Source organism: Eutrigla gurnardus, assembly GCF_963514095.1.
Source record: "Eutrigla gurnardus genome assembly, chromosome: 12".
NCBI classification, from domain to species: domain Eukaryota; kingdom Metazoa; phylum Chordata; class Actinopteri; order Perciformes; family Triglidae; genus Eutrigla; species Eutrigla gurnardus.
The window spans coordinates 5010745-5032384 of NC_139926.1; the positions used below are offsets into that span (position 1 = coordinate 5010745).

The window sequence follows — 21640 nt, forward strand, 5'->3', positions numbered from 1 at the left end:
TGTTATGACTTTTTGACTTCCATACCTATACAACCAGTGAGTTTATGAAGACATTTTTTCGCAACTTTCTCTAGCTCTGATTGATTGATTGATGGGTGTCATGATATTATTGGTTAGTACTAGCTGATGTAAATACATATTTTTTTCTCCTGGAATAAAAACGATTGATATAAAAATATTAAGAAATGAATTATTTGTAATTGTTTTCAGCATATTTGTAAACTAGGTGCACAATACGACTGGCGATGTGATCTCAAAGGACTCCACGAAGCTCCTTCATCAAACTATTCATTTAACTTTGAATCTTCAGCATTCCCCTCAAGGATCAGGTATTTTATTTTGAAAAGGCCCACTTTGCACTGCCTTGAGAAATAATTTTACCCACTAAAACGGTGATATCTCTTCCAGATGGAGTCACAGGCTGAGGGCTAAACTCCTTGTGCTCTGTGGACTAATCGCTTTGCATCAAGCCCTCCAAACAAGCCTTGGATTATTTACCTAGCTATGTATTTACACACTGACTGAAAACAATGACTTCATAATAACTTTCAACAATTTTTCCCTGGATAACTTGGCGTCGTGAGAGGCCGTCATAATTCAGTTTATGTGAACAACCCAGCGGAGGCTATTAGCTAAAACAGATCCGAGTCCCCGACGTGTTTACCTAAAGTTTTATTAGCGTTGGTTTGTTTCCAGTATCGGACTGTGATGAATCTCCTCTGATAGGTCGGAATAAGTGGCTCATTAGCGAGCGCAGCAAATGCATTCAGCAGTCTGCTGTTTGTAACTTTGCATGTGTTTGTGTCCTTGTGTGCATATGTGCACGTCTGATTGGGTTTTTCCTGTACGTATAGATTCAGTAATGGCTGAGAAATCAGCAGTGAGCGATAGCAGGCAGCTGGTCGCAGCTTTCACCGTTACCCACAGGCCTCCGTCCCCGTAGGCTGCGTGTAATTGGACAACCACATGTCAGGCTGCGATTTGCAGTAGGAGCCTAATGATTTTTGCAGCACTAAATATGATGAGAGCAGTTGTTGGCTGTGGAATTGCAATGCTGCAGTGTGAGACGGGGGCGACCGGGGACAGGAAACTCCTGGCAGGATTTGTCTTTTCCTGATCCACATTCACTTCCTCCGAGTTCTGTCAAAACATGAACAAAGTGTTGCATTATGGCTCCATGACCTAAAAACAACAATAAAAAACACAACAGACTGGCGCATGGTGTCTTCTTCCTCGCATTGCTCCGCTCTGATTTGTTTGATGAATGATTGTATTACGGTGGCCGACAAGGACAAACACGCTACAGCCGTCCAAAACAGTCCCATTAGGAGAAACCACGCCAACTACAGCTGCAACAGATTGGAACAAAACCTTTTTTCTGAAATATATATTGTGATATGTAAAAAATCAGGTCACAACCCCGGTCATATTGTTCACATATTTAACAATATACGCTGAAAAAAATCTTTCTTCCTGTGAAACATGACTTACACCAGCTAACTCATTTCAACCCAATAATATCATGGCATCCATCTATCAATCAATCTGCAACTTTTAACGTCACAGAGCTCGAGAAGGTCGTGACTTTATCTGTTCAACCACCAGATCAAATTCCTCCCAACGTTATGTTCCGCCTGTATTTCACTGGGAAACGTCACCATGCAGAAGATGGAGACTCTGGAAATGATGAGTCAGCTCCACTTTAAATTCAGTTTGATGCACATTGAGAGCTAAATTAAAAGTCTAGATTTAGAAACAGTTTTGTGCACTATTAAACGATGTGTTCGTAAACTTACTGCTTGATGGATATGAAACAAAAAAGAAGTGAGGGCTGCTGGAAAGCTCACAGTCCCACTGGGGAGAGGCTCCTCCCACACCTAGTCGAATCATATTCATCATGAAACTGTGGCAGGCCGACCTACACTGTAGGTCATTCATCACTAATACTAGATTAGTCATAAACATGAGAACGATGGGAGTTTTCCTTTGCATCAAGCAGCTAAATCATTGTAGCGTGACATGTTTGACTTAATTTGCCAACGTCACATGTCCTATGATGTGACTAGCATGTGCATCACAATGTGGATCCTGAAACAATATACGATGCTGCCCTAAGGGCCAGAACCACATGGGAATCCCCAAACCAAATGAAAACAGAAACGTGCTGCAGAAAGCCAAAACACACATATTTACAGCAAACACGCCACAGAATAGTGTTGTCACGATACCAACATTTTGGTACCGGTACCGGTACCAACATGTGTTTCGGTACTTTTCGGTACTTTTCTATACTTTTTCAAATAAAAAGTGAACGCAAAAAATGTCATTACTGACTTTATTTTAATAGAAAATCTTAGAACAATAACATATTAATCTGCAAATAAAATACAATACCACAAAGACAAGCTTTTCTAATGCACACAATTTTAAAAATGTTAAAATATAAATACAATAATATAATATAAAAATATAATAATATAAATAAACCAGCTCTATTTTTTTTCTTCCAGAGCTACTTTTGTTAAGAGTGAAGGGCGGTGGCGCTTGCTTTTAGCACTGAATGTGGCTTTTTTTCCTGAGTAAATGACCTGTCGTTCCCTGAGTTCAGTGTGCAGGTCTGGGGGCTTGTCCTTTAAGTGTTTGGCTAAGTCGGAGGTGTTTCCGCTGTTAGCCATGCATGTTATTAAACACCGTTTACACAGTGGTGCATCGGCGTTAACTGCCTTGCCTTGCTCATTTGTTTTTAGCTAAAGTACGGCCATATCGCACTTTGCGCCCCTGGTTTGTCCGCAAGTTGCGGCGTGGTGACGGTGGTAGCAGCCATTCTCCTCTCCGTGCTTCCCTCGCTCGCACTCGCGCGCGCACTCTCCAAGCTTTCCTCCTGCTCCGTTTGTTGCTCCAGTCCACGCTGCTCGCTCACTTGCTAGCCGTTTCCTCCGGCTTGCTTGTTTTTTCTTTTTATCTCCCCAAGCTGCGGCTCGCTCCTCGTCCTCTCAGCTGTAGTTACAACGCGGTGACGTCACGTGGCGAGTTCGCCGCGCTGTTGCGGGCGCTGCCGGCGGCGCTGCAAGTACCGGTCCCGTCCAAATGCAATATAGTACCGTTTTAAATGCCTCAGTACCCCGGTACCAAATTAGTACCGGTATACCGTGCAACCCTACAACAGAACGGATGCAAAGTGAAAAACACAAAACCGTGAAAAAGAGATGCAGCAGGAAAACTGAACATCCCGTCAACACGAGGCCAGCTGCTCCTTTCTGTTTTCCGAAGTTCTTGTCTGCCACCATAAGGTTCGACCTTCCAGCTGAATATAACGAATGGCTGCTGAATGGTAAACAAACTGCTTCCTATTTCCCACCACTGTGCAAAATGTCACCGCAAACTTCTAAAATCTATAACACTCCGTCTCCTGGCCCTCCACTAAATTAAGATGTCAGCAGTGGAGCTGAGCATGCATCACATTTGAATGCAACCGGGCCGCGGCCAGTAACATCTGTAGCAGCTGGAAAATCAAATGTGCTGCCGATACGCAGACACTGCTGCTGTCTTCAGACTGTCTTTATCGTATTATCCATCTTCCATTTCCCTTTCTATGACAAGTTAATCGTTCCCTGTGTAGATCCAGATGTTGCATGCTGCATGTGTTATTGCTGGCCCTGACCCAAAGACACAGAGCCTGCATGTTGGACAATCAGGAATCTGGAGGAGAAAAAAAAAGCATTTGTCACCTGCTGTCAGTATATTCAACACCCTCGCAGTTATCATGCCGGAATTGATAACATCATCTTCTGTGTTTGGTTCATGCGAATGAGCATCAGTGTCTCCGGCAATCAGCTTTCAAGAGCAGTTTTCTCTGGACAATCTGGGCGTGCATGTGTACAAGACCCGGCGAGCAATGACTGACAAAGAGGAGCAATAACAGAGACCACATGCTCTTTTGTGGAGGCCGATTTCACATCTCAGCCAAAACGTCTCACGGAGAAGCAGAGCGGGCCATTATCCAGGCTCTGCGTTTGATAGCGTTCCCTATTTGACCTGGGTAGCAATGAGCACCTAGCCGTACTCTGGCTTAACCTGCCAGGAGCTCAGGAGAAATTATTCCACTCCGTCTTCTGACCTTTTTGTTTGGCTCTTGCCAGAAATCTCTTGGTCTTAAGCCAACAGACAGACCGGAGTTTTTCTCCACCAAAGTGGCTGATTTGTGATTCATGTTGCGTGTGAGCTTGTTTGTGGACTCGAGGCTTGCAGGGAGGGGGGGAGCTTTAATCAAGAGCTCATTAGTTAACATGGAGAACCTATTCGAGCACATGTCCACATGATTTGAGCGTAACGGCAAACAGTTCGAGTGCAGACCCTTCACAACATCACTCTGACAGCTGCAGCACCAGAGAAGGCTGCAAGCAGGGAGGAAGTGTGCAAAGGTACCATGCTGGAGAACATGAGTCTGGTTTATAATCAAGCGGCTCTAAGTGCATATTAATAGGCTGCAGAAACTGTGCCTTTAAAGGAGCCATCAGGATGACGACCAATGATACATCTCTGGCTGCTAGTTGCATTACTTTCACAGACAGTTACTGTTTTGTGAGTAAATGAATGGGATTACAGCGGTATACTGTGATGTCATCACACTGTGATGACATCACACCACTCATCATTCACACTTGGCTCAGGCAGCCAATCAAATCGAGCAGGAGGCAGGTTTTACTACTTAACCACTTCCTTCCTGCCTTGATGCCGGTAGATGTACGAACTCAGTGAGGAAGTTAAGGTGGTTCAGCATTAAAGGGGGAATCCAGGGTTTGTCAATTGACTTGTAGGGACTTAATTTCAAGATGGCGCTGACTGGCAAACGACTCAATGGTTTATTTTGATTAAACTAGTTGTCAATGCCTCAATTTATATGTTAGGACCCTCATTATACTACACTGTAAACCCGAACAGTTAAAGCTTGTTAAAGAAAATGGGGTCTGTTAACTCAAACATTTAAAAAAGTTATTTCACCTCTATTTTTCTGAGTCATTAAAACACGTTTGTAATTCTAAGTTTACAGTGCTCAACTACTTTAATTCATTTTTTATTTGTACTCAAATAGTTTTACCGTACACCCTCTGACGTCACGAACGTGCGTACGTGCTTATTCAGCGAGTCTGTTGAAAAGTCCGCCATTGCTGCTGCTCGCTGCTCGCGGTGGAAGAGAAATGCGACAATATTGTAACTTCACCTGTGAACAACATTTCCAATTTTAATCAGAACGTTGATACGTTGGAACATTTACCGTGGGACTGCCAGTGAAGATACGTGCTGTGGCATGAAGCAATTCTCTCAGCCTGACAAGCTAACTCTCGCCACTGTGCTGACTGCACTGACCGCCATTATATCAATCTTCTCTTTGGGCGCACTAATTTGGTGAGTAATGTTTTTTTTAAATGTAAAACCATATTGTTGTGTGTTATTATTTTCTGCATCAAATGCATTTAGTTTGTCAGCAGTTAGGCTATTTCATGTAAGCTTCGAGGGGTGTTCACACACCGAACGCGACGCGTTTGTCACGCCGGAGAGGACCGGGGGGCGGGCGGGGAGCTTAAACTCCTGTCTGGACAGCAATAATGTTTTATCATTTGTGCCCGAAATAAACATATTCCTGCTTTTTACATATTGTGGAAGGGCAAGACACACCGGGAAACTAAACGGCGCTCTGTCTGAGTTTATAAATTTAACCGGAGGGGGATCGGTGAATCTCGTCGAACTCTGAATAGCAAGCCAGAGACCGGCCGTATGTTGTGATTTAAGTGCAATAAACGGATAAAGAGTATGCCGAAGTAACAACGATTGGTTAAAAAGTCCGAAGTCATGGTTTGTTAAGTTTATCCGTTCAGACGATAGCACATTACTTGTAAAATGCTTGTTTTGGCAATGGCTTTCGGCTCGCTCAGAGCTAAACGAGGCTAACAACGCTGCTCCGTTAACACTGAACTTCGTCTCGGCATAAATACGGCAGCGACCTTGTCGTTTGTACCACGGACAGTTGGCTTGGTCTCTGTATGAAACGTACTCTCTCACTGCGCTGGGAGACCACAGACCGCTATGTGTTTGCCGCTGATTGGCTTCGTGTCAGAGCGTCGACGCGAAGTTGTAGCTCGAGTTGAAATATTTCAAGGTTTTTTTTCTGTGCAAATGTTACCACTAAATGTCGGCTGGACATGTCTGTGCATGCTTTAGGAGAGTTAATAGTTTGCAAAGAGGTTTTAATGTTACATTAATTTCATGAAATAACGTTAATGCTCTAACATAACCCTTGTGCTCTGTATTTTTGAAGGCAAGTTAACATATGATGTAGGCTTGTAAAGTTTTATCTGGTCACAGAGGTCAAAAGCATTCATGTTATTTAGCTTGCTTAACTAGTTTGGAATATTACAAAGCTTCAGGAAGCAAAGCTTCTGTCACATTTCATAATATGCCTGCAATGTTGGCTACATTTTAAGTGTTATATGCTTACAACTTATTGAACGTAGTGCTTTTGTGAATGTGTTGCAACCTAATGAACTTTTCAATCTTCTTTTTATTAAGGCTGAAGCTGAAGCAACTGACTGGTTTACATCTTCTATCTGGTATGTTGTGCATGGTTACTAAAATGTGCACCACATCACATCACTAAAAATCATCAAAAACCTGATCATAATTGTTTTCACTATGCATGTTAGTTGTGAATTGGATTGGGAATAATATTGTTTATTTTTCCAATGGCTTGGAAGTGCAAACATTGTGCTGCAGTCTTCAATGAAAGAGCACAGTTGCTTGAACACTATCGTTTACGACATTGCAATGTTTCCTCAGTCAGTCCTCTGCCTTGTCTGTATGATGACTGTATCTGCACATTTCAGTCAATAAATGCATTGAAAATTCACCTAACACGATTACATAGTCAGACAGTTGAGCCTAATGAAAATCAGGAGGGATGTGTGTCATTCATCTGTTCTGTGTGTAGATTCAAGCAGCCGTTTAATGGTCAAAGTGTTCTAAGTCATTTCAGGACACATTTAAAACAACATGAGATCGTGGCTTGCCCATTCAAATATTGTCACTACCGTACTAATGTGTACTCATCATTCAATGCCCACAAAAGTAGGAATCATCCAGACTGTGATGTCTCAGATTTTAGGGATGATATTGTCTTGACAGAGATCAACAGCCAACCAATGCCGAGTCAAGTTGAATGTGATGACGGTGATCCGTCCCAGAATTCTCCTGAGCAGGATGCTTTTGAGTGTCATCCTCCTGAGTCTACAGATGACACTGGTGGATTGCAAACTCAGTTGAGAATTAATTTGGCTTCTTTGTTCTTGAAAATGAACAGTGTTCTTCATGTATCAGAGATGGCTATACAGGACATAGTTGAAAATTTGGTGCAAATATTCTCATTGTCCAAACCTCTCGTCAGAGACTCTGTCATCAAGATTTTTCAAGAGCATAATCTGTCGATCAGTGATGCCGTTCTTCATGAATTAGTTGAAGCCATCATGAAAAGTAATGTTTTTGTCAGTGCTACTTCAGAAGGTGCAGAACTATCCACTGCTAAGCGGAGGAAAACATTTGTAAGGAGTAACTACCCTCTGGTTATGCCAGTGCAATATACTGTTGATTCCAGTGGACACACAGCAGTGTATGTTCCAATCCTACAGATGCTGCAAACAATGTTTAAAAATACTGATCTCCTTGACAAGATTCAAGAAACCAAGCCATCACCACCTGGAATGTACATGTCTCATGAAGATGGAACATATTTTAAAGAAAACCAGTTATTGTCAGAAGCAGGAGAGCTGAAATTGTCACTGATTTTGTACGTGGATGACATTGAACTGGCTAATCCTTTGGGCACATCTAGAAAGATCCACAAGCTTTGTGCAGTATACTGGTTGCTTGGCAATATACCTAGTCAGTATAGGTCCAACCTGCATGTCATACAGCTAGCTCTGCTGTGCAAAGTACCTGATCTGCAGAAGTGTGGTTATCAAAGTGTTCTGTCACCTTTGTTGAAAGACTTGCGCACTCTCGAGGAGGATGGAATTTTCATTGAAACGGTTGGTCAGTGTATCAGGGGCACTGTGTTGTGTGTTGCAGCTGATAATTTGGGTGCCCATGGTCTTGCAGGCTTTGTACAGTGTTTCAGAGCACACTATGTCTGCAGATTCTGTTGCTGTACTAGAGACCAGATACAGTCCAGTGAAGTGTCTGAAGGAGATTTTAGCATGAGAACCAGAGCCAGCCACGATCTTCATGTTCAGAATGTTGTGCAAGGAGAAAATGCATCTCACTTTGGTGTTACGGGTGAGTGTGCTCTCAGCAAGGCATTGCTGCATTTTCATCCAATTGCTGGTTTCCCGCCTGATATACTTCATGACCTGTTTGAGGGTATTGTGCCGGTTGAGTTGGCTTTGTGCATTCATCAGATGATTCGTTTGAAGTATTTCACTCTCGAATATCTAAACACAAAAATTCGCACATTTCCATATCAGCAGTCTGATAGGCTTGACAAACCACAAATAATTCCAAAGAACTTTGCAGCCAAACAAAGCATTGGTGGGAATGGGCATGAAAATTCCACTTTGCTGAGGTTATTACCTCTTATGGTAGGAAGTCAAGTCCCTGAAGGAGATGAAGCATGGGCTATATTGATGGATCTTAAAGAAATAGTGCAGTTGGTGTTGTCTCCATCTTTCACGGAAGAATCCATCCAGTACATGCAGACTAAAATTAGTGATCACAGACAGGGTCTTCAAGCAGTGTTCCCAGACTTTAAGCTCCGACCCAAGCATCATTACGTTGAGCATTACCCAGAACTAACAAAACGTTTTGGGCCTCTTGTTCACCTATGGACCATGAGATTCGAGGGAAAACACCGCTTTTTCAAAAGGGTGATACATGACACGCACAATTTCAAGAATGTCTTGAAAACCCTCGCTACCAGGCATCAGCACATGATGGCGTATCATTTCAGTGCGCCATCATTTTTCAGACCCCATACACAAGCCTCAAGTGTAACCTCTGTCCAAGTTTCCACACTGCCTCAAGTGGCAAAAGACTTCATAGAGACAAATACAGATAGCCAAAACATATACAGTACATCAAAGGTCTCCATTAATGGCACAGAGTATGCAAATGGGATGTTTGTTTCTGCAGGCCACACTGGAGGACTTCCAAAATTCAGCAGGATTGAGCACATACTGCTTGTCAATAATTCTGTTTCCTTTCTTTGCAGGAGCTACGAGTGCTGGTACAGTGAGCATTTAAGGTCATTTGAATTGACATCGTCAGATAACTTCTCTGTGCATCAGCTGTCACAGCTAAATGACACATTAAGTCTCCCAGCATACCATATTGATGGGCATTTGATATTGACACAAAAAAGATGTATTTCTATCAGAGATGTACAGGATTGACATGTTTTTGTGGGGCCCTGTAGTCACATGGAGCATCCTGAAGAAAGTTAACACTGATGTAATATCACAATCAATGTGCCATTAGTGACTCTGTCCAACATGACAAGCTAGAAAGACTGATTAACTGTTTGCGTTTGAGGTTAATCATACTTCATTCGAAGCAATACTATTTTTCATCTAAAATCTACTGGGAAATTACTGAATTTGTTTTGAACCAATCCCAATGATTGTTCTTCATTTATTCATTCTCTTGCATAGGACATGGCAGCTCAAAATTTCCTACTTCATGTCCATACCTCCATGGATGTTGTCAGGAAGATGACTTTATCTTCACGCCCAGAATCTGTGGATGAGCTAAAAACAACGCTAAAAGAAAAGTTGAAGCTAGACTTTGACTTTAGCCTTTCATACCAAGATCCAGACTTTGATGGGCAGTTATGTTCCCTTGTAGACATTGACGAGCTTCCACAGAAGGCTGTACTAAAAGTTATTAGGTCTGAGAGTGATGCCAGTTCAGTAGCATCAGATGACACAATAATATTGCCCCATGCCATGACTCCAGACAGGACTGAGAGATGGCCTGATATTTTTCCAGTGCCCGTTTTTTCCTATGAGGTAGAACTCATACTTGGTGATGGAAATGTTACATATGAGAGGACAGGGAAGTCTCTAAAGTTATCTAGGGGACAAAAGCATGTCATACTTGAGACCATAGCAGCGAAAATGCATAGCTACAAAGCATACCCCAATGATAATGACTTTTCACTGGTAGCCGAAGCCCTTGTCTCGAAGCATCCTTGTCTAAAAGAGCCAGGATCTCGGACAGGATGGTATGGTTGGAAAAATAGTCTCAAGTTTAAGATGGGGAACTACCGCTCTAAGTTGAGTCGGGCAGGATTTCATGAGGTAGCTGTGAATTCTGGTAAGAAGAGTAGAAACAATCCAGACAAACAACCACCCCACACTAACATTAAAAGACCAAAGAGGGCAGAAGTAAATTTTCTCCCTAATTTCCCAAGAGGTGAAGATGGTGCAAGCCTTGAGCAATTGAGACTGCACATTGTAGATGAAGTTCAGAGGACTGACAAAAACCTTAACCTGATTGCCAAGTTAATGCAGACCACCTTCGCCCTGCGGCGCAAAGAGGTCATCAATGAAGACCAACCTGTGGGAGAGATCCTGGAACGCTGGCCTGCGCTTAAAATAGAGTCACAGGTGAAAATATTTTCCTAAGTAGACCTATTTGAGCAGATACATTCCATTTAATTCTCCTGTGTGACTGTGTTCGTGAGAATTTGAACCGTTTTACTGAAATTTAACCGTGGCATATAAATTGACAGTGTTATTTTTTGGGGGGCAAGTTTTCCCCCAAATCTGACATATTTCAAGGTCAATGATTTGACATTACTGTAAAACAGTCATTTAATATTTTTGCAGGTCTGTGCCGAGTTTCACAGAATTGCAAACATCAACCTGAAGAATCACTTCTATGCAGAGTTGGACCGACATGCTCCCCGTCTTCACAGCTTGTTCAGGAAGAAAGCTGCACGCACAGGGAAAGTAGCTGATGTTCTGGGTCAGCTCTTTCACACTTATGACCTCCAGGTTAGTTGATTATGCTTCTTAGTAATTGATAGTGATATTACAGTTTATTTTTGGATTAGAAACTCATCGTGTGGATATTATCTGAAGAATCCTAAGTGAAGTAAGAATATGTTCTCATGCTCAAGGAACAAGTTGATGTCCATGTCAGACGTGCTGCTGTCCTCCGTGCACTTCCTGCATATCTACATGAGGATGACTCTGGATTTCTGAAGCAGTGGGTGAGTCATTAATAGTTAAGAATTAGAGTTATTGGTCAGTTGATCTTGGAAAAGGAATATTTATTTTTGTCAAATAGTTACATTGTTTCAGTTGCTTGGGAAGAAAATGTTTTCTCTTTTTTTATATACAGTCAAATTTAGAATTAAAAAAATGTTAGCAAAATTATGAGCTGTCCTGGTGTCATCAAGAGCATTATTTTGTCATTGAGGAAGAAGTCATCAAGCATTTCTTTATCACTCGGATTTTATTTGGGTATTTGAGTATTACCTTAAGATTTGTACTTATTCTAGGATATAGAATGGATGCAAATCAGTAAACAAATGCATCCTCATATTCAACGGGTATTGAATATCATCCCACCTTACTTCAACAGTGTTGAATATGATGCACAGTGGATGTCTTTGAAATTAGCTCTTTAGGTTTTAAAATAAAACATGTGCATGTCCGAACAATACTTTCTTAATTGTATTATACAGAAGATCTGTTCCAGGCTTCATTCATAAGTTCTAAGCAGCACATGTAAATTGTTTTGCAGCTATTACTCACTGACTTTCTGTTGTCACAAAGGAAGAAGACTAAAATACACAAGTTTATCAAAGTAAATGTATAACTACATTAAGAAAATAGTATTTCGTTGTTACTGTGATGGGGAAAATTGATTTGAAAGCACCTTTTTTTGCATTATGCTAAATGCTGAACTTGAAGCAACATTGAAGATAAACATGAATTTTCGATAATTTTTTTGACCTCTTAAACCAATTACATTCATCGAAAGTGATTGGTTTTTTTAGGGTTCTCTTTAAATGTCTTCTGATATATCACTGATGGATTTTTCAGAACAGATTCTTGAGAAAGCTTTGCCAATCTGGGTTAACAGTTCTCTTCTTGTCTTCAGGTGTCACAGCCTGATGAACCAAACATTGACAACCTACCGGTCGGGCTCCTGTTGGTCAGTGCCAATTCAACAGATGCCTTCTGCCCAGAGAGGACTGCGGTTGTGCTTGAGGGTAACATAGTTATGGATTTCCCCACATTTGCTGATGCATTTGTCATGCTTTTTGCACTGATTTATGCCTTGCATCTAAGTTACCCAAAGGACTTGGCCAACACATTTGACTTTACCCAGAAAGTCTTGATGGGCCTGGATGATGGGAAGTTGAAACCCAGGGTGTTGAGCCTTAAAAATGACCTGATGGAAGTGGAGTAATCTTAACATGTGAACAAAGCTAACAGTGTTAGAGTTGAGTTCTCATATTCACATGTTACTGTCATTTAGGCATACTATATATGGCAGGAGTCATTTTTTTTAACATCTTGTAGATGTGTCGAGAAGTATAACTGTTCAACTTTAAATGTTTTATGCAGGATTTTTATGGTATAGATGTGTATGGAAAACATTTTGCCACTGTGTATACTGCAATACCCATATCTTTGTTATACAACTATGGTGTTCATAGGCCATGTTGAGTTGAGCAACAGAAGATTTTTTTTTTTTTTAATCATTGTCCATTTCTAAATGTGATGCTTCAAGAAAAGCTTTCCCCAGGCCAGTTTTTTTAAGGTCTTGAACTATTTTTGAAATAGTCTGTTACATGATTACACTGATGTCGCTGTTTGAAGTTTTGTGGATAAGTGTTTTATGTGCAGAAGTGATTAGGGTTCAGTGATATAATGTATGTATCCTAAGAGTTGAACATGCACTGAGGATTTTTTCTTAATTGTCCACTTCTCAGGAGGCCATTTCTGAGGGCTATGCTCTGCTTACCCACATTTGCTGATGCATTTGTCATGCTTTTTGCACTGATTTATGCCTTGCATCTAAGTTACCCAAATGACTTGCCCAACATATTTGTATTTACCCAGAAAGTCTTCATGGGCCTGGATGATAGGAAGTTGAAACCCAGGGTGTTGAGCCTTAAAAATGACCTGATGGAAGTGGAGTAATCTTAATGTGTGGACAAAGCTAACAACATTGGTCCTTTTTTTTTTTCTTGACTTTTCTTATTCACCTGTGCTACTGTCATTTTGGCACACTAACAATGGTATTATTATTATTTTTTATTTTTTTTAAATGAACATCTTATAGATGTTGAGAAGTATTACTGTTCAACTTTAAATGTTTTATGCAGGGTTTTTTCGTATGGATGTGTATGGAAAACATTTTGCCACTGTGTATAATGCAATACCCATATCTTTGTTCATAGGCCATGTTGAGTTGAGCAACAGAAGACTTATTATCATTGTCCATTTCTAAATGTGATGCTTCAAGAAAAACGTTCCACGGGCCAGTTTTTTTAGGTCCTGAACTATTTTTGAAATAGTCTGTTACATGATTACACTGATGTCACTGTTTGAAGTTTCGTGGATAAGTGTTTTATGTGCAGAAGTGATTAGAGTTCAGTGATGAAGTTGAACATGCACTAAGGATTTTGTCTTAATTATCCACTTCTCAGGAGGCCATTTCTTTGGGCTTTGCTCTGTTTTTCAAATAAATAGTGGCATGTATTTGAATTGTATGTGTTGACATATTTTCTTTTTAATTTTTCCTCAAAATGTGTATTTCTGGATTTTGAGTTAAAGGAACTTAAAAAAAATTATGTAATCTGTTTAAAAAAAAAATTTAAGTACCCTAATACAATATTTAAGTTTACTATACTTGACTTAATTTGTAGTGTTTAAACTAAATACCAAGTGAAAAGTACTTGATCAGGAATGTTTGTTTAACTTACACATTTAAGTTCGGATCACTTAAAATAACCTAGTTAGGACTACTTCATTTATAAGGTTTGTTTAACTTACAAAATTAAGTTTGTGTTACTTAAATAACCAAGTAAGGACTACTTAATTTATAAGGTTTGTTTAACTTACAAAATTACGTTTGTGTTACTAAAGTAACCTAGTTAGGACTACTTAATTTATAAGGTTTGTTTAACTTACAAAATTACGTTTGTGTTACTAAAGTAACCTAGTTAGGACTACTTAATTTAGAGAGTTTTGTGTAACTTATAAAATTGAGTAAGTGAACTTAAAATTTTCGATGTAATCTGTTTCACCAAATTTTTTGAGTTATATTAACTTATCGGGTTTTACAGTGTACTAAAGACGTGGTGGGCTACTTTGAGCCTCGTAAATGGTTTAAAATTAGCGGGGGGGGTTTTTTACCATGAGAGATGCCATTATCGCTTAGAATGCATCGGATAAGCATTTTTTTGCTCCCAACTTGTAATCATGCTAAGCCAAAATCCATGTTACGCCAGATTTCCCCTTTAAGCCTCACTGACTAAACGTGACCAAGTCAAAACAAAGATTCATAGATCTCCAGCACTTAGTTTTACAGCTCCATTTGTCAAAGTCAGTTTGACCTTTCAACCAGATGGAAGGGAGAAGAAAGTACCAAGATGGCCACTGCCAATCTATGAAAGTAACTTCACAAAGTTTCACCTTTCAAGCATCTGTTCACCGTGTTTTTGTCACATGTGAACGGCCACAGACACCAAGTTCATGATACTGCAAATATATAAATATTGCAGTACTTTCATCAGGTACCTCCTTCAGCTATAGATACTGAATTAACAGACATTTACTTAAATTTAAGTTTGCCATTTTAAAGTGTAGAAGCTTAAGATTTCAGTCCTGGCTGATCTACGTATTCATTTGAGTGAAGTCTACAGAATCTATTGTGTCTCTAGAATTTTGCTGTTGGGGTCTTTTCTTGTTTATACAAAATCAAAATCCTACGAAACCAAAAAACAATAGTGCATTCCTGTAGTGTATTCTTTCTGAGGAATTTGCATCAGAAGGAATGTAAACAGCAGCAACACAAACAATTCCCCGGACAAAATCTCATGTTGATTCATGAGCTGCAAGTTTCCACAATTGTGTGCATACGTTCAGTTTGTGTGTTTCCAATAGGGGGAAACTATAATACAGTAATTTTTATTTTCTATGAATGTGTCCACAGACACCAATTTCATTATACTGAAAACACATAAATATTGCAACACTTTAATCACCTTTGTGTTACCTCATTCAGGGATTCTTTATTATTATTATTATTATGAAAATCTTCCAGATTGCTGCTGTAAGTCAACGGTGTGGAATAAAAAGTTTGCTGCATTTAAGTTCTGCTCCCGTAAAATAAGTAATAGTAAACACATCTTTTGTGCCGCAGCACTGCTGAGTTTGGTCGGCGGTGGGCTTTGGTTACTATGACGATAGAAGTGGCTCTCGGCGGGGGCAGGAGGGTCTGTTTCAGACTAAGGCGGACAGCGTGACAGTGATTAATGTCCTGGCAGAAACGGAGACAGTGGACTCTCAGGGCCCACGTCGGCACCGTCAGTCAGCCTCCAACCAACACAACAACCTGAAGAAGTTTAATCACAACCATGTGAATTATTTATTATACAAAAATCTATTACTTTTTCAGCTTGGCAGATGAAAGCCGGAGTAAATTGAAATGTTGGATTAAGCCAGAAAGGAAATGAGATTCACCTGTGTGTCTCCTAAAAATCAATCCTCGCCATCCAGCTGATTAATGGACAAAACATTTGTCTCAGCGCTTCCCTCGCCTGCCGCTCACCTCTTATTCTGAAATATCAAACGAGATGAGGTGGCCTCTCCCAGGTGGTTATTTTAACCGCCGCGAGTCACGTGGCTCTCCGGTTACTGTGCTGCCTGTTAGCGAGGAAGTAAAGTGAGGAACGACCAGAGGACAAACGTCTGCGTGACAGAGATAAGCAGCCAACCATGTTTCCCCCGAACAAGAAACTCTGCACCTGGATGTTTGGCCAGCAGGGTATGGCTGATGGAAGGCTTACAGTATTTGCCTTCTGCCTATTGCAGTAGCTGGATAGTCTGCTTCTGTACTTGCACACCTTTATCCTGCCTTCATAGTGGACCCACATTTGTATAAAGAAGCCACCTCAAAGCACAGCAGTGGTACCTGTTCCTCTGCATGTTTTCATCTCGACCACCTCGATCTCAAGGTCCATTAGAGCTCCTCTTGAGGATCTTTGTCTCTGCCTGGGTTTTCGCACTTCACCGCATTTTCCCTCCTTCGCCCCTTTACTCCACGGCAGCTGAAAGGAGCCTCTGTCCGCTGTGTGTGTGTGTGTGTGTGTGTGTGTGTGTGTGTGTGTGTGTGTGTGTGTGAGCCATAGAACAGCAGCAGAATGGACATTCTCAGTCCGATGCCATTATGAGCGTCTTAGTGGCCTAACTGTCCATATAAATAGTCACGGACTCACTGAGGTGAGAGTTTTGCACCGTTTCTGCTCCGGTTCTGAAAAGTGAATCCAAAGCCGAAGTGCCTTAAAACTACATTCTCTCTACTGGCCATCGGGGGGCGACGCCTCTCTGATTGCATTCTCACATGATTTATGATTTCAGTACGACATTGTAAACATGAGTTTATGGTCTTCAACCCAGCATGATGTTCTTTTAGTGAATTCTGGTCCATTTGGAGTCAAACGGATCACAAGGCTGACAGTTTCATGGCTACAATTTAGAGTCAGTAATGGACCTATCCTGCATGTCATTATACTGGGAGGAAGCTGGAGAAGCCGGCTGCTAAATGAGTGAAATTGCACATCTTCATCCACTTCCGAATTTTCTGTTCTCTATGTAGCATTAAAGCATGGTGGAATTAGCATGCTAGCTAGCCAACCAGCAGAACGGTCGGAAGGGTAAAGTTAGCTAGCTTGCAAATTCCATCATGTTTCAATGCTACACTGGTTCCAGCAGGCTGGTGGCTGGAGGACTACGGTCCCTCCACCTAAAGCTAAAGCTACAAAGCTAACGTACCAGCCATCCATCTCTGGAGCTGCGTACGCTCTCTTCCCGGTGACCTGCGACAACACTTTCCAGCCCCACTGACTTGAGTTGTCGCCATAGCAACTAACAACAATCACCTTTTTCATTTGTGCTAGAATGAAGACAGAAAACAGTCTGTATCTACTGCTATCCTCTTTCTATTTGCCCGCCACCTTCAAACAGACATGACCCTCTGCTCCTCCCGTCTTCAACAAACCGCGGTGTGAGACTTCGTAAAGACATGATGAATGAGCTCCCGTCTCTCATGCAGTCCTTCGTGTATTCGTGCACCTATAGGAGGTCACACGACCGTGTCATTTTTAACACACCTGTCTGGCTTCTTCACCTCATCCCAATGGAACAAGTGTGTGGGCCTGTTTTCATATGTCCCTTCACAAAATGCTGAAGGACCACAGGTAGCTTCAGCAGGAAGGAAGGCGAGCACTTTGCAGCGGCGTGTAAATCAGCTGCTGGATGTTTGATGGCAGAGTAAACGTCTGCCCCTGCTCACAGCAGATTGCTTTTGCTAGTGTTGGCCAGCAGCCTCATTCATCACCCGCCACCGAGAGCAGCTTTAGTCGAGCCCTTTTTTAAAACCATGGCTGAGCTCCCAACAGCGGCCCTCAACCTACAGTGTTTATCAAGATGACAAATATATTAATGTGAAAAAAACATCTATTTTGGTGCCATCAACCACGTTACACCTAGAGGTGTAGAGCATCAGTCAGGATATAACAAGGGCAGATGGGTTTTATGTTTGAAGGAGAATTGAAGGATTCATCGCTCAGCTGGAGTATTAAAAGAATAGGAAAAATAGAACTAGAAAACTATCTCTGCTGCATATATATATATATATATATATATATATATATCATATACAAGCCAAGTCCCACCCCTTCCATTGGCTCACCATGGGATCTTATATATATATATATATATATATATATATATATATATATATATATATATATATATATATAATGATGAGCCTTTCCTGTTTTATTGAAAGCTGCTTTTTGTTTTACCACCTGAGAGCAGAAGAACTGTAGAACTACACACACACACGCACACACACACACACACACACACACACACACACACACACACACACACACACACACACACACACACACACACACACACACACACACACACACACCTCATATATTCTCTCCTAATAAAAGTTATTGAGAATGTGTTGGCAAACAGCTGCTATTTACGCATCCAGCAAAGCAACATTAGCATTCATTGCTGTTTTATCTTGTTTGGGCTGAGAAAAATAGCTGCCTCCTGAGAGCATGAAACAAAAAACGGTGTAATCAAGTCTAATGTTTAGGTCACATTGGGTATCTTGATTGGATTCCTACGCACGAGGCTTTATTTACCAACACCACAGTGGTCTGGTCATAAACTTGTAATGAAAGGCTGAATGTTGAAGGTAGATGGATGAATGCTTGCGTCATTGCAGCAGGTCAAAGACGCAGGTGTGTGTGTGTCTGTGTGTGTTTCTGTGTGTGTGTGATTTAGACACATGCTGCTCTCTCATTTTCTGCGGCGCTCTCAGTTTTGCTTCTCATTTTGGCTCCAGTGAATTATAACGCCCTCTGGGAGCGGCGAGAAGACAACGGGAGAGAAACACTCGTCTCACAGCTCTATCAAACACTGCTCGGCAACTTCCATGTTGCAGACGTGGGCACTGATTGTTTGGGAGGCTGAACATTTGACTGAAGGTCTGGAGAGAGGCAGCAGGCTGGCACAACTACAGTACAAGGAGGTTATTACATGCAGATGTGCTAGTTAGTGTGTTAGTGTGTGTGTGTGTGTGTGTGTCGAGGGGCTCTTGGCTGCCCTGTTGTCTTGTGTTGAAGATTGATCAGAAAGTGGCAAAGCTGCAGCTAAGATGCATGAAAATCATATCAAAATGTTTCTATCTTCATTTATTGTTTCCAAGATGTTGTTTAAGTTTAAAGAAAATATGAAGTTAATTTATATTTGAAATATCCCTTACACAGTCAAACATGTGGATACGAGGATCATAATATGGGCAGAAGATGGAGGCTTAGAATGAAATATCTGCACTCCGTCCAAAGAGATGGAAGTGGATGCTAAAACGAATATGTCCTGCAAAGCTGCTATTTGCAATGATTGATCAGCGAGGTTAAGCGAGGAAGAGCCAAATCACATTCCTTCAACACTAAAAAAAATGTAATTACCCATTTGAAGATCTGTCATCCACTTGTGGAATACTTAGTAGAACATTTCCCGTTTCCACAGCGTCCAAGCCTGTTCAAGTAGGATACGTTTTTTCAGTTATTTTCGCACGTTACATAAAAATAAATTTGGCATGTTTTACATGTTACTGAACTCAAAGTAGTTTTCATATTTTGCACATTTAACGTGTACATTTTGAGAAGTATTTTTCGACCTAAACAGCTGTGGCGCTAAGATTAGCTACCTAGGGACGGTGTATGTCTTGTCTGAATGTCATTTGAATAACGATCTACTTGGCTTTACAGGAACAGAGCGGTTTCAATGTCATCATCTTCCGTCATGATCACCAGGTGATGTCGTGGTTCAATTTACACTTTAGCTTCTTTCTTCATCTTTTCAACCTTTTAAACGGAAATCGGATACATTCCAATATCGTGTTACCTAGTGGAGACTCAAAACACCGAATGTGGACAACCATATGTGATTGTTGTGGTGTAGTGAATGGACTTACATAATTCACCATTGTTCTTTGTGGTTCTTTACACTGTTGTGTCGTGCAGTTATTTATCAAATGTTATGCATGTAGGTATGACTACTCTGGGATCGCGGCCCCTTTAATTACCTGTATTTATAAGATGATCTAGAGCCTCCTGCTCATGAGGTGACTGGACGTTGCCATCTTGTTTTCTCAGTGCTTTTTGCTATTTCAATAAACGAGGCATACAGCTTGTGTGCTCAACTTTGAGAAATTGTTTCTTGCATTTCGATGCAATTTCCACAAACAGTCGCTTGACGTCCCAGAGCAACCCCACCCAGCGTCCCTCAATGTGCCTGCTGGCATGACGCTCAGACACCCGGCCATTCACAAACCTGTGATGATGCCACGCATCTTTGCCTTTGCTCCCATTCATCAGGGTGGCACAAATGACAGAGTGCTGTGTGTGTTGTGCGGTGAGAAAGGGACAAACAAGACATCAAACACAGGGCTGTTGGATGGAGACGGCCAATTTGTGGCGGTTAGACTATGTTTAACTTCAGGTGTCCTCTCTCTCCTGCCTCTCTCTTATTCTCTGTGATTGACTCTCTTCGTGTTGTGATTTGTTTTTGTGTCAAAAACCTGCAGGCGATCTGAGTGAGCGGCTGCATATTTGTGTGAGAGGTGTGTGTTAGCAGGGAGCTAATGGTTGTGTGCCTCGGATAAGTTTAATCAACACTACAGATTCTTATAATCTTGGTAGGGACTGAAAAGAGATGGATGTTTGTCATTTCAATGAGATTCCTCTGCTTTGCATGTGTTGCCAAAACAATATAACAGCTATTATTTTTTGAGTTTTTTGTTCTCTGAACTAAAACCTGAAGGTGTGTTTGTGCCGTTGTAACAGTCGGGTTAGATTTCCTGCAAAATCAAACCAAGCGATACGCGACATGCAGATTTTCTAAAGGGAATATGGTCATCAGAAGCACTACCGCTTTTGTCCACAGGGGCCGCCAGAAAATGACAGTTCCTCATAGAAGCTTTAAATCCATTTTACGTTCTACATTTTACATGTTATTCACTCCACACTAAGTCACTAGCAACACGTCACCATCAAAACCCTTGTTTCCCTGTGGAACGCCGTGTCGGGCGTGCGCTACTCTCTTGCGCTGCATTTTTCTCGCAGATTTTTCAGAGCCAGTCGTGGAGTCCCACCGCTCATCAGTGTCACACTTCCACACTGTCTAGGCAACCAATCAAATTGAGAAGGAGGCGGGCTTTACTACTTAACTTTCTTAATGTTTTGATGCCAGTAGGAATGGACAATCTTTTTTTCAGCAGAGCAACATCAAGCGCTCCACTCCTGCTTGAATCCAGCTTTGTTTGGCTGGTTGATCACCCACAACTGTTGCGCCGTGTCTGGTTTAGAGCGTCATCTTTAGCATTTGCTCTTCAAGCTCCTTTATTTAACCTCAGCACTAAAACACGACACGGCATTTTGCTCCAATATTGCAGAGATTACATTTTATTCCAGCGAGTGACTTTGAACTATCATAGATACAAGTAACGCCGTGAGCAGATATCGTTCCATAATCTGTTGCTTCAGATGAAAAACCACAATGGCGACTTTGTGATGACGGAGGCTCCTAAACTCTCTGATGCAGCCGAGCGACCTCGCTGCTCTGAAATATTCTGAAATGAAATGACCTGGCGAGGATCCAGCGTAGTGGCCCTGGCTCTGCTGACAACAGCCATTTGATACTGAGCACAGAGGACAGCACTAGTCCTCTGTGCTACTGTATACGTGGTTGTGTCTTTCTGACACTCCCTGTGATATAGTGTGGGGCTCCGGCCTCCAGAGACACCCAGACAGCCGGCTGGC

At 41.5% G+C, this 21640-nt stretch overlaps 2 protein-coding genes across 11 annotated transcripts in view; both read left to right on the plus strand.

Moving 5' to 3' along the window:
* The window catches only part of sema5ba (sema domain, seven thrombospondin repeats (type 1 and type 1-like), transmembrane domain (TM) and short cytoplasmic domain, (semaphorin) 5Ba), a 198935-nt gene that overhangs the window by 9159 nt on the left and 168136 nt on the right, over positions 1–21640 (plus strand). The window lies entirely within an intron of this gene.
* LOC311022227 (uncharacterized protein) lies at positions 4742–12767 on the plus strand (the record flags this gene model as incomplete). The annotated part of the gene is made up of 7 exons (XM_084023332.1): positions 4742–4754; positions 5336–5406; positions 6568–6608; positions 9257–9289; positions 10895–11042; positions 11168–11260; positions 12157–12767. The coding sequence occupies 7 exons, from the start codon at positions 4742–4744 to the stop codon at positions 12466–12468; spliced, it is 711 nt and encodes a 236-aa protein (XP_083879458.1). The 3' UTR covers positions 12469–12767.